Source organism: Gopherus flavomarginatus, chromosome 3 (assembly GCF_025201925.1).
Source record: "Gopherus flavomarginatus isolate rGopFla2 chromosome 3, rGopFla2.mat.asm, whole genome shotgun sequence".
Classification (NCBI taxonomy): Eukaryota; Metazoa; Chordata; order Testudines; family Testudinidae; genus Gopherus; species Gopherus flavomarginatus.
Window position 1 is genome coordinate 48,898,140 of NC_066619.1, and position 13,747 is coordinate 48,911,886.

At 45.1% G+C, this 13,747-nt stretch overlaps 1 protein-coding gene across 1 annotated transcript; it reads left to right on the plus strand.

Annotated features, from left to right (window-relative positions):
- The first annotated feature begins 2,456 nt into the window (after window positions 1–2,456).
- On the plus strand, window positions 2,457–4,839 carry LOC127046933 (myb/SANT-like DNA-binding domain-containing protein 2). Its single transcript, XM_050944614.1, has 2 exons — window positions 2,457–3,200; window positions 4,224–4,839. Exons 1-2 carry the CDS (start codon window positions 2,597–2,599, stop codon window positions 4,337–4,339), a joined length of 720 nt encoding a protein of 239 aa, XP_050800571.1. The 5' UTR covers window positions 2,457–2,596; the 3' UTR covers window positions 4,340–4,839.
- Window positions 4,840–13,747: the final 8,908 nt, after the last annotated feature.

The following is a 13,747-nucleotide window of genomic DNA, read 5'->3' on the forward strand; positions in this document are numbered from 1 at the left end:
ATGAACTTATTCCAGGACAATAATGGGAATAAGCAATAATGGTGTAAGATAGCTTGTTAAACTAGTATAACTGTAGCCATGCTAGGGCTTGTACAAGCCCAACTATATCAATGGGAAGTCACAGCCCAAAGTAAAATAATGCTACTGGTAAAACTTTCAGGTGAGGGCCAGGCCTCTGGATAAAGAGTTTACTGTAGAAACACCCAATTATAACGGTCTCTGTGACCTTAAAGTCTGTGAACTGTGGCTCTTGTCAAATCAGCATCTGCTCCTGAACATCCAGTTAACAGCAATGGCCAAGAATACTTCATTATCTTGTACTTAGCAAGAAGTTTGCAATCTTTTATTTTGAAATGCTGATGCCACAGCTGTCATCTATACAATAATCCAGTCTGGACTGAAAGTGAGCTCTTCATGGGGCTAAGTTTTAACATCATTTCACTAACAATGAGGAATATTGTTTTTTCACCTATTTATAGCCTTATTTTAAGTGTGTATGTGCGGTTTTTTTAGTCTTGCGATCATGCATCACCTAAAATAAAAATTTGCAACTGAACATTCGTCAATAGGTGCCATTTTTGCACCATCACTTCTTTAACACTTCCTTTTGTGTCTGATCTCTCTTTTTCAAGCAAAATTCCACTTCAGATAAGGAGAATAATTTCTCCTAAGTATGTTTATATTCCCACCTTCTAAAGGAATCTGATATCTGCTGACAATTAGGTAATAAGAGGAGAAGGTTCCAGAATAATAATGGGAAGTCGTGAACTCTCTGGTTGCCTGAGACAGTGTTTCAAACCCCAGTTTGCTAGGCAGGGTCTTTCACATGGAATTTAAAATGTAATTAAACGGGAAAACCCAATTAAAATGTGAACTACAACCTATGGAACAAATGTAATTCTCATAATGCCATTGTGTGTCTGCTACTAGATATGTACCTTTACTCTCTAATTCAACACCAACAATTATAAAGGTTACACCAGAGATGAATCTGGCCCATCAAGTTTCTTTATGATAATCTTATGTACTGAAGCCTTGCAATATTCCATTGCCAAAACTACCCACACCAGTGTCACCTCTCTGTGATTATAAATATTTCAGGTCTTTGCTAAATGAACTGGCAATGACTTTCATTACATTCCAAGGCATGAATTTAGACTCCACTCTTGCAACTGGCTCTGCAGGGGGAATCCCCTGAAACTGCCAGGCCCCCTACTAACTTCAGTGGGATGCTATATTGGTGCAGAGGTCTATCCACAGAAACACTGTTGCAGGACTAGGGACCTACATTGTTGTTAGAAATCAAGGGCCAAATACAGAGCTAGGGTAAGAACTGAGTGCAGTAGAGTTGCACCTGTTTTTTAAACCAGGTGTGAATTTTGTTCATAATATTGGACGCAGCATTTATTAGCAAAAAATATTGTATGGTTATTTTTAAGTAATCTCGCTAATTTCAAAAGAGCAACACACTTAAAAATATGTATTAGAGAGATGGTCAAGTACCTGTCCTTTTTGTTTTTTCCTGTCTATTACACTATTCCATTAAAGGCTTAAACAATACTGTATTCTACCAATTTGGTCTATTTCCATGACCAACATTACTTCTCCACCCACTCTTTTCCTTATGGAACATGAGCATGTCACCTACATTGTCAATGATATCAGCATAGCTCTGGGATGAGCTAACTTGTTCTCCCTCTGCATGCTGGATGTCTGGATCTGAAGCTGCAGAGCAAAACTATGGAAGAATCAAGTATAAATAATGGCTTAAAATAGTCTCATCAACAGATTTGTGACTTAAAAAATAGATATTTAGAATCTGAAGGCCAAACCCCTATTAGGGAGACAGAATATGTGGGCTATGCTATTTAATAGTACCTCTTTAAATATGTGAGTTATATATTTACTGAAAGACATCCATTAGGTGCATCCATCCTCAAGTGTAAGTAGACATTTTGATGCCATGGTTTATATTAAAGATGAAATGTACTTGCTGCTTTGTTGGTGTGGCCCACACAACTTAGTGTGTACAGCTTCTAGAAGGCCAAGGCAGGTGAGATAATATCTTTTATTGGAGCAACTTCTGCTGGGGGGAGAGCTCTTCTTCAGGTCTGTGTAGCTTGAAGGCTTGTCTCTCTCAGCCAGCAGAAGTTGGTCCAGTAAAGGATATTACCTCACCCACCGTGTCTCTCTCATCTCCTAGGACTAATATGGCTATAACAACAACACTGCATATGCACTTCTAGGATGTTCTTTGGCAGGCCTGGTCTACACTATGCGTTTATACCAATTTTAGCAGCATTAAACCGATTTAACGCTGCACCCGTCCACACAACAAGGCCCTTTATATCGATATAAAGGGCTCTTTAAACTGGTTTCTGTACTCCTCCCTGATGAGAGGAGTAGCGCTGAAATCGGTATTACCATATCGGATTTAGGGTTAGTGTGGCCGCAAATCGACGGTATTGGCCTCTGGGTGGTATCCCACAGTGCACCATTGTGACTGCTCTGAACAGCAATCTGAACTCGGAGGCACTGGCTAGGTAGACAGGAAAAGCCCCGCAAACTTTTGAATTTCATTTCCTGTTTGGCCAGCATGGAGAGCTCACCAGCACAGGTGACCACACAGAGCTCATCAGCACAGGTAACAATGCAGTCTCCTCAGAATGGAAAAAGAGCTCCAGCATGGACCGCATGGGAGGTACTGGATCTGATCGCTATATGCGGAGAGGATTCCGTGCTAACAGAACTCCGTTCCAAAAGACGAAATGAAAAAACATTTGAAAAAATTTCCAAGGCTATGATGGAGAAAGGCCACACCAGGGACTCAGTGCAGTGCAGAGTGAAAGTTAAGGAGCTCAGACAAGCATACCAGAAAACCAAAGAAGCAAACGTAAGGTCCAAGGCAGGGCCAAAAACATGCTGCTTCTACGCTGAGCTGCATGCAATTCTAGAGGGGTCCGCCATCAGTTCCCCACCCCTGTCCGTGGATTCCAAGGTGGGGGTGGTAATCTCAGCCATGGCTGAGGATTCTGCGGATGGGGAAGATGAGGAGGAGGAAGAGGAGGACGAGCTTGCAGAGAGCACACAGCACTCTGTTCTCCCCAACAGCCAGGGGCTTTTTCTCACCCAGATGGAATTACCCTCCCAGCCCTCCCAAGCCAGTAGCCCAGACAATGAAGCCATGGAAGCAACCTCTGGTGAGTGTACCTTTGTAAATATAAAACATGGTTTAAAAGCAAGCGTTTTTAAATGATTGATTTGCCCTGAGGACTTGGGATGCATTCGCGGCCAGTACAGTTATTGGAAAAGTTTGTTAACATGTCTGGGGAGGAAGCGGAAATCCTCCAGGGACATCTCCATGAAGCTCTTCTGGAGGTACTCCAAAAGCCTTTGCAGAAGGTTTCTGGGCAAGGCAGCCTTATTCCGTCCACCATGGTAGGACACTTGACCATGCCATGCACGTAGCAAGTAATCCGGTATCATTGCATGATAAAGCCTAGCTGCGTATGGTCCCGGTGATTGCTGGCATTCAACCAACATCCGTTCTTTATCTCGCTGTGTTATCCTCAGGAGAGTGATATCGTTCATGGTAACCTGGTTGAAATTCAGGAATTTAATTAAGGGGACAGAGATAGCCATTCCTACTGGCCTGTTTGCCTGTTGCTTAAAAGAAATCCTTCCTTGCAGGTAGCCAAGCTGGGAGGGGGGGGGGTAATGGCACTGAGCTTTTTCGCGTTTGGCTAGCATGGATCTTCCCTGCTACCAGCCACGTGGTGAGGGGGGGAAGGGGGGTGATTAGCAGTGATCTTCCATGATACCAGCCACGCGGTGGGGGGAAGGGTAAAGCGATCATCCCAGAGAATTGGATGTGGGGGGGTGGTTTCTGCTGCTGCATGTTAACAGGAAAGAAGCAGCACTGAACGGGCTTTGCTTGGTATTTGGGAAAGGAGGGCACTGTGTATATGAAGGCTGTAGAAGCCGAAAGACAGTGGCTTACCATGGCTGCATGCAAGCTGAATTCTGTTGCCTGGACCTGCGTCTGTGAGATCTCTAACACCAGAGCCGCAGGCACTCAATATTAAGATGCAAAATGCGACCTTGCAGTGAAATCACATGTGCTATGTAAGGTGAATAGTGTTCACCATGAAAGAGTATAACCATTGTTCTGTAAAATGTATCTTTTTAAATACTTCTCTCCCTTTTTTACCTCCCTCATGCAGCTGCAAATTTTTCAAGCCTCCCTACTCCATCCCAAAGGCTATCTCAGATAAGGCGGAGGGAAAAAAAAGACGCGAGACGAAATGTTCTCGGAAATCATGGAAGTAACCCGCAATGAAAGAGCTCATCTGAATGAGTGGAAGGACGTGGTATCAAATTACAGGAAAGATGCCAGTGAACGTGAGGACACGAGGGATGAATGTGAGGAGAGGAGAGACGCTCGAGATGAGAGGTGTAGGCAGGAAGATCAGCGGTGGCGGGATGCAACGCTGGGGCTGCTGTGTGATCAAACTGATATCCTCTGACATCTGGTGGAGCTTCAGGAACAGCAGCAGGGTCACAGAGTGCTGCTGCAGCCCCTGTGTAATCACACTCACCACTCACCATGTTCCATATCTTCCTCACCCAGACGTGTAAGAACGCGTGGGGGAAGGCTTCATGCACCCACCCACTCCACACCCATGGACAGCCCAACCAAAAGGCTGTCATTACTTTGAAATATTTTTAGTGGCCTTTTCCTTCCCTCCTATCCTCCTCCCAACCCACACCCGGGATACCTTTTCAGTTCTTTCCCTCTTTTTATAATGACTTTTTAATAAAGAAAAAATGATTTTTAAATGATAGTGACTTTATTTCCTTAAGCAAGCCGTAATCGAAGGGGGAGGGTAGATTGCTTACAGGGAATGAGTCAATCAAGGGGGGGTTCATCAAGGGGAAACAAACACAACAGTCACACCGTACCCTGGCCCGTGATGAAACTCTTTTTCAAAATTCTCTGATGCTCACCGCTTCGTGGTGTGCTCTTCTAATCGCCCTGGTGTCTGGCTGTGCATAATTAGCGGCCAGGTGATTTGCCGCAGCCTCCCACCCCGCCATAAAGGTCTCCCCCTTACTGTCACAGAGATTGTGGAGCACACAGCAAGAAGCAATAACAAAGGGGACATTGGTTTGGCTGAGGTCTGAGCAAGTCAGTAATGTGCGCCAGCGAGCCTTTAAACGGCCAAATGCACATTCTACCAACATTCTGCACTTGCTCAGCCTGTGGTTGAACAGCTCCTGACCACTGTCCAGGCTGCCTGTGTATGGCTTCATGAGCCATGGCATCAGGGGGTAGGCTGGATCACCCAGGATAACTACAGGCATTTCAACATCCCCAACTGTTATTTTCTGGTCTGGGAAGTAATTCCCTTGCTGCAGCCGTTTAAACAGAGTAGTGTTCCTGAAGATGCGAGCGTCATGAACCCTTCCTGGCCATCCCACATGGATGTTGGTGAAACGTCCCTTGTGATCCACCAGTGCTTGCAGCACCATTGAAAAGTACCCCTTGCGGTTTACGTACTGGGTGCCCTGGTGCTCTGGTGCCAAGATAGGGATATGGGTTCCATCTATCGCCCCCCACAGGGAATCCCATTGCAGCAAAGCCATCCACTATGACCTGCACGTTTCCCAGAGTCACAACCTTTCGTAGCAGCAGCTCAATGATTGCTTTGGCTACTTGCATCATAGCAGCCCCCACAGTAGATTTTCACACTCCAAATTGATTCCCGACTGACCGCTAGCTGTCTGGCATTGCAAGCTTCCAGAGGGCTATTGCCACTCGCTTCTCAACTGTGAGGGCTGCTCTCATCTTGGTATTATGGCATTTCAGGGCAGGGGAAAGCAAGTCACAAAGTTCCATGAAAGTGCCCTTATGCATGCGAAAGTTTCGCAGCCACTGCGAATCGTCCCACACCTGCAAAACTATGCGGTCCCACCAGTCTGTGCTTGTTTCCCAGGCCCAAAATTGGTGGTCAATGGCTAGAACCAGCCCTATTACCAGCAGGATCTCCAAAGCGCAGGGGCCCGCAGTTTGAGAGGATTCTGTGTCCATGTCCTCATCCCTCTCGTCGCCGCTCTGCCGTAGCCGCCACCTCCTCGCCTGGCTTTGCAGGTCCTGGTTCAGCATAGACTGCACGAGAATGTGTGAGGTGTTTACAATGTCCATGATTGCGGTCTTAATCTGAGCAGGGTCCATGCTTGCTGTGCTATGGCGTTTGCACAGTTCACCCAGGAAAAAAGGCACGAAATGGTTGTCTGCTGCTTTCACCGAAGGAGGCTGTACCCAGAACCACCCGCGACAATGTTTTTTGCCCCATCAGGCACTGGGATCTCAACCCAGAATTCCCAGGGTCAGGGGAGACTGCAGGAACTATGGGATAGCTACGGGATAGCTACCCACAGTGCAACGCTCTGGAAATTGACGCTAGCCTCGGACCATGGACGCACACCGCCGAATTAATGTGCTTAGTGTGGCTGCGTGCACTCGACTTTATACAATCTGTTTTACAAAACCGGTTTATGTAAAATCGGAATAATCCCGTAGTGTAGATATACCCGCAGTAGTGTGCTTTGATCTACTGCTTTAACGCTAGTAGAAAATACAGCGGTAGATCCAGGCACACTGCAGAACTTTTAGTGTGAAGCAGCACAGAGTCCACATGGCCAGTTAATGTGCAGCAGGCTGAAGCACTATAAACTTAACACCCTGGGTTGCCACACTATGAAATGTCTACGGGATCCCAATAAGATCACTAGCTAGTTAAAGGAGGTGCAGATGGTGATAACAAGTTAAACACCACAAATAAAGCCACTAGTTCCATAGCAGATAAGATTCAACTGGATACTCAATTACATATTTTTGGCACATGCCTCACACGAGTGAGCCCTAAACTTACAATTCCTCTGTTTTAATTTTAAAAGTGCCTGTTACTGACATCAACCATTTCCTAAAGTGCACTGGACATAAGGTATATTGCTAGTGTTGGGGGGGGACAGATAATGACCCTGAGTCAATCTCATGCTATGGAAACCTGTGTACTGTGATCCTCTAAAAATGTTCATAATATTCATTGTTGTTGCTATGTTTGTGTGGCTGATTTAAATACCAGTAAATATCTGTAACTCCTTTCAGATCTAATGGGAAGCTGTTACTGATTGCCTATCACTGTATCTAACTGGACCCAGGAGTGGGGACGTCCAGGTGGGTTGTGCTTGTGATGGGATTAAGGGATCCATTTCCCTATAGACATTGTGATACCAGCTACCATGGTGTGAGGAGTAATTACTAATGTTTGTTAAATGCTTTGAAGTGCTAATAAGTATGGTGCATGTCTATTCAAATGCAGTGTTTGGCTGTAAGTGTTGGTAGTACCAATAACTTTGTCTCAGATAAAATCTCTTCAAATCCACCCCCTAAAAATACATTCTTTCTTTTGTTGACTTCCTAACCCTTCTACTCCCATCTGAACGATTCAGTTTGGTGGACTTGCCTGTATCCGTCTGTGGGAGAATTCCATCACCAAGCATATTTGTGATACTGTTTGTGAGATTCTGTAGGAAGGTAAATCATTTTTAGTAAAAAGGCTCATGGGAAAGTGAGTCTCCTTGTTGTATTCTCCAACTCTATGCTCCAAAGCAAAACAAATAAGATAAGTGTCATCCCACATAAACTTGGATGGAGCCAAATCTTTGGGTCTAAACACCTCCAAAATTTGGGGGAAAAATCAAAATTCATATCCAAATTCTGTACTGGGCCTCAGCTCTAATATTTTTTTTTAAAGACTTATTTACAAGAATGGGACCTGCCTAGGAAATGAGCTGTGTGTTTTTCCTCTATGGGGTAGCTTCTTAGGAATGCATTTGACTCCTTCATATCCATGCTCCTTGGCGTACATTTGCAATCAGCACATGTATGGTGAATAATACAACAGCCACGGATGTGATATTTATTTCTGGAAGTTTTGTTTTGCGTCAATAATTTATGAAAATGAATCATGCTTTCTGCATCAGCCTTGGGAACGTGTGCAATGTGCAGCAGCCCAGAAAAGGTCACTCTGAGGCTCTTTCTCTGTGTTGGTTTATAGCAAACTTCCCTCCTTTGCTTTTTTATTTTTATATTATCCACTTGCCCAATGTGTGAAGATCCATCTATGTATATGTTGGAGAACGCTCCTGTTGTGCCTTCTCACTGCAATCTTCAGGGCATGCTGTGCGGGTTTGTATCCTCACTGACACTAGAACAGTCTGTCCTGCACTTTTTTTCCTCTTCAGCACAGATAATTCTCTTGCAGTGTCCAAAGAGCCCACAGAGCAGCTTTTGAGGAGTTTGTGAGGACAGTCATGTGGAGCAGCAGACTCTCCTAAGGCTGAACTTGGGCAGAGCAAAAGCTATTTTATGCTTCAGAATCTGGGACAACCAGAACATACAAAATCATATCCAGACTTGAGCAAGAACATGGAATCCATTCCTGATGCACCCACTTAAACTGAACAGAGGATATTAAAGGATATTAAAGAAATCATTTTCAAATGACAGTTTGTCCATCTTCTCTCCCTACTACATTAACCTACTTTTTAGCTATTAATGTGCACATTCTTATAAAAGTCATCTGAATGTTTGCATGATAAAGTATATAAATATTGGAGGTTGTGGCATGCTGCCATTTGAGAAGCCCAGCTGGTGTCCTAAGCTCCCTGAGCTAGTAATGGCTAGGAGTGTTTTATTCATCCCCTTCTGGGTCTGGGTAACCCCTCTCCCATCATGGCTAGTGCTCAGAATGATGTAAATGGGCTCCAGAGAAGGAAAAAAAATCTAAAATTCCTGCATATTTCCTAATGGAGCATCCAAAAGCCCTTCACAAAATGTATGAGCAGTTCAAGAATCAATTGCCCATCACTGAAGTGCATCCTCTTCTGGGGTGGAACAGGACACCTGTTTAACAGTGCACAGCTAAGTTGAGCAACAAATTAGGAAAGGTAATATTTCAAAGACAAACAATACTATATTCAGTTTAGAGCTAATTGAAAAAGGGAATTTCCATCTCATGGAAATTCAACACTTTGGTCTGCTTTAGAATGACAATCCGTCAAAATATTGAAGCTTTTTGCAGAAAGAAAAGTTCTGAACTTTGATTCAAGAATGTTGAAAAGTTTTAACATTCCAAATTGAACTGTTCCAGTTTGTTTACCCACAAGTAAATATTTTCTTTCAGATTGGGTGGACATTAATATGGTTCATCACGGGAATTCTATTGGGGTGGTGCATCATCTTCCCCACTTAAAAGCACTGAGTCTTTTGGGAATGTGCAACTACAAAGTATCTTTCTATCTGGGGGGAAAAGGACACAAAGAAACATGAAACCTCTCTATCTACTTAAATATCAGAAGATTGGCATCCCGAATCAATGCAGCAGGAGTCTGAGCATCACCACAATTTTACCAAGTAATTGTCTAATTTAATGAGGTCCAGATCCCTCCTTTAAATTAGGGGGAAGGATAGCTCAGTGATTTGAGCATTGGCCTGTTAAACCTAGGGTTAGGAGCTCAATCTTTGAGAGGGGCCACTTAGAGATCTGGGGCAAAAATCAGTACTTGGTCCTGCTAGTGAAGGCAGGGGGCTGGATTCAAAGACCTTTCAAGGTCTCTTCCAGTTCTAGGAGATAGATATGTCTCTAATATTCATTTATTTATTCCTATCACAAGGTCCTCCCAGCTAAACGCCTCACTCTTGAGTCCAAGTAGATCCAGTGACAGACAAGTTGTGGATCTTTCATGCCAGGCCACTCCAGTGCAGAGAGAATGGCTTCACAAGTGCCTGCTTTGTTGTGCAGCTAGTTGGTCTAGTTCTGCGATATTAGCTCTGCATGGGCTGGCCTGGTGTGCTGCGAAGTCATCCTAGCACTATTTCCATGTGTCAGGTTGTTGCAGAGTCAGCTCTGTGCTATTGCTGATCCAAGCAGGCTTTGTTGTGAAATCAGCTTTGCTCCACCACGGCTTTGCTTTGGTTTTGCTGCAGAGTGAGCTAGACTAGTTGCTCTAGGTGGTGGACTCAGAGCAAAACAAAACCCTTGAGTGCATCCTGGTTGCTAGGGTAGAACCCCTTCTCTCCTCCACCTTGATGAGCTTGAGTTTTGTTACCAAACCCTAGAGTCCACTACCTGTAAGCTCAGTGTGACCCACTCATTCCAGGGTAGAGCCTGCACAAGATGCCCTTTCAAGAGCACAATAATAATCTGTTGATGCAATCCAACCATAAATACTTCCAACCATTGCAACAGACTGAACAGATGGAATTATAGGTAAACAATATTACAATTAAGGTAAATAAAGCTGTCTAGATGTGGCTCTTACCATTCTAACCTCTAGAAGGAGTGGAGAGTTAAAGCCCACTAAGGTCTCTGGCCCTGGGGCTTATAGCAGGATTTAGCCCCCAGTCTTGTGGGGAAAATGACACAGGATCTTTAATTACCTCAAGCCATAATGAGCTGGGCTTTCCCATTTGAAAGACTGCAGAAGCATAGCCACTCCTTTAGTTCAGCAGTGACTCAAAGGGAGTAAATGCCACCAACTGAACTGGCACATCCTGCAACCAGCACCATGTCTTGCAACCCTTGGACATTCCTGGGACATCTCCAGTCCAAACACTGATTAGGTCTAGCTTATATACTCAGAGCCGTCCTTAGCCATAGGCAGAACAGGCAGCCGCCTAGGGCACCACTGGGTCTGGGGGCACCACTCTGCCAGGAGCCTGGACAGACGGGAAGCAGTGGAGAATGTAAGAGCAGGGCTGGTGGGTCCTAGAGAGGGCCGAATGCAGCACAGTCTGAGGGAGGGGATTGGCTGCTGGGAAGTCTCTGGGAAGGAGTGGGGGAAGGAACTCACCTGTGAGTGTGACTCTTTCCCCCGGCGTGAGGGCTGTCAAGGCCGTGTTGGATGAGGTGCTGGGTGGGAAGTGAGGCTGGCTGCCTACCTGCTGAGGAATGACAGTGAAAAGTAATTCACTTCCTCGTAGGCAGCCAGGATTGGAATGGTCACACATGGCTGGGCTGGGGATAGCCAGATAGCATGTGCGAAAAATCAGGACAGGGGTTGGGGTAGGGTAAGCAGATGTCCCACTTTTATAGGGACAGTCCCAATTTTTGGGTCTTTTTCTTATATAGGCTCCTATTGCCCCCCACCTCCCATCCTGATTTTTCACACTTGCTGTCTGGTCACCCTAGGTGGGGGTAATTGGTGCCTATATAAGACAAAGCCCCAAATATTGGGACTGATCCTATAGAATCAGGATATCTGGATCTGGTCACCCTAGCTGGGGAGCGCGTCTCTCCCCCGGACTGGCAGTGATCTATCTCATCTGGGGGCAGCTGCACAGGACAGGATGAGCTGCTGTGGCTCCATGGGTGCCCCGTCCCTGAGATCAGATATTGTGCTAACTTCACCATGGTCCATTGGGCTGGCGGTGGTGCCCATTGGCGTGTGATCGGACCTGAGGGTTTGCTGCTGCTGTTGCCACTCTGCACCCCAAGAGGTGGATTTTGGGGTCCTGCAGTTTTCCACCTATCTCCTCTTCTACTGCAGCTGTTGAACCAGCAGGCTGTGGGGGTGAGCCAAGCATGAAAGCAGTACTGTGTTGCCATTTTGATTGTCATTGAGCAAATCTGTTTGCCAAAAATGCTTGCTAACAATCCTGAATTCAATTTCTATATATATATATATATATATATATTAAAAAAAAATCAATATCTTAGCCAGAAACAGAAAATTAAGTTGTCAACAATTATTTGTGACAAGTTTGGTATGGGGAAGAGAGTGGGCCAGTTTTCATCAGAGAAACAAAAATTGTTGACTGAATTTCCTATAGCCCTGTTACTGCTAAATAGAGTCCTCCAACAACTGTAATATGCTCATCTCTTTACTAGTGTATAGAGCAGTGGTCGGCAACCTACGGCACATGTGCCAAAGGTGGCACGCGAGCTGATTTTTGATGACATGCAGCGGTGGGCTGAGCGGCTCAGCCCGCCGCTGCTCTGGGGTTCCGGCTGCTGCCCCATTGCCACTTGAGGTCCCGGCTGCCAGCCCCACTCAGCACCCGCTGCTGGCCTGGAGACCCCCAAGGAACCTCAGGCTGGCAGCGAGCTGAGCTGGCCGGCGCCTGAGACCCCGGTTGAGCCACTCAACCCGCTGTCGGCCTGGGGTTCCATTCATTCAGCTGGCAACGGGCTGAGCGGGACTAAATTCAACAAAATAGGAAAACAAGAGCAAGTAATGACAAAGTGCAAGAACCTAGAGCAGTGGTCCCCAACCTTTTTCGTCTGGCGGGTGCCAGACGAAGGACCATGGTGGTGGACAAGCATCCGCCGAAATGCTGCCAAAATTTGGCGGCAAGCAGTGTCATCCAGAGGTGTCAGCGCCGAAATGCCGCCGAATTTCAGCGACATTTGGGCAGATGCTCGTCCTCCGGCCAGCACACGGGTGCACTGAGAGGTCCCTGTGGGCACCATGGTGCCCATGGGCACCATGTTAGGGACCCCTGACCTAGAGAGCCTCCTGAAGCGTGGTAATCATTTTGATTTAAATGGACTTGAACTGTACGAAGAGTTGTTGCCACATGCAAAATTGATGATGGACATTGTACAGTTTATTCATACCAGCAAACTTGCCACACATATTCTGCTGACAATTCCTGTAACAGTAGCATCAGGAGAATGGAGTTTCTCAAAACTAAAGCTCATTAAAAAACTATCTCCGCTCTACAATGAGTCAGGAACACTTGACTGGTCTTGCTATTCTTGCAAGTGAACAAGACATCACTTTGTCTTTGTCATACGATGATTATTACTGATTTTGCAGCCAAAAAAGCCAGAAAGATTGCTTTTAATTAAAAACTATCCTTGTTTCAATACCTCTTCATATAAATTTCCAATAAAATGTTGACAAATTTAAAAAATTATATTATTTGCATCATTTTGTCAAATCAGAATTTTTTCTATAGTGCTACCTTTTAGTGCTAGTTTATCAGCATTACAGTGAGCTTAATTAAGTTAAACTGGTTTTAGTAACATGCATGTGGCAAGTTTTCCAATACTGTAAGCTTATGTTCGTGTTGCTAAGAGCAAGACAGGCACAGGGGCACCAGTTTAATAATCCTGCCTAGGGCACCATAAATCCTAAGGACGGCCCTGTATATACTCACAACATAAGGTGGGAATGGCTGCAGGCAAGGGAGGCTAGCTAGTGAGAAGGTAGCTATGATAAGCAGCATTTAGTATGACAGGGGAAATAAGGGGAGGGTTGGAGACTGCCACATTAAAAACTGAGACTGGTTGTAATACTGAAATGTGATGGCACAACAGGTTTGCGACACATTTTCTTATTTGCTCTAGTGATTGTATAAACGTCCATGAAGCATCTGATTTTAATGTGTATTTATATCTGCAAGAGCTATTAAAATATTGCCTAGAACATTTTCCAGGGCAGCTTTTGTTCACGGGAATTATCACTGTTGACCTTGGGAGAGCATTCAGTGCAGGGTGACGCAAGCAGTAATAACATTCTGTAGCACCTCCTCCTAGATGCCCAGTATGTAAGCCTATCTAAGAATAATGGAATACAATGATCTCCATGAACATTTACACTTGGATTAGCACACGACACCGTAATATGTGTGAGTCACACACGTTTGTAATCACCAACGTAAGGGTGTTTTGCC

Excerpts from the sequence above, each read along its gene's own strand:
- LOC127046933 (XM_050944614.1), top strand. The coding sequence starts at position 2,597 with ATGGAGAGCTCACCAGCACAGGTGACCACACAGAGCTCATCAGCACAG. Across the intron at positions 3,201-4,223 it reads AGCCATGGAAGCAACCTCTG|CTGCAAATTTTTCAAGCCTC; the intron begins GTGAGTGTACCT and ends TCCCTCATGCAG.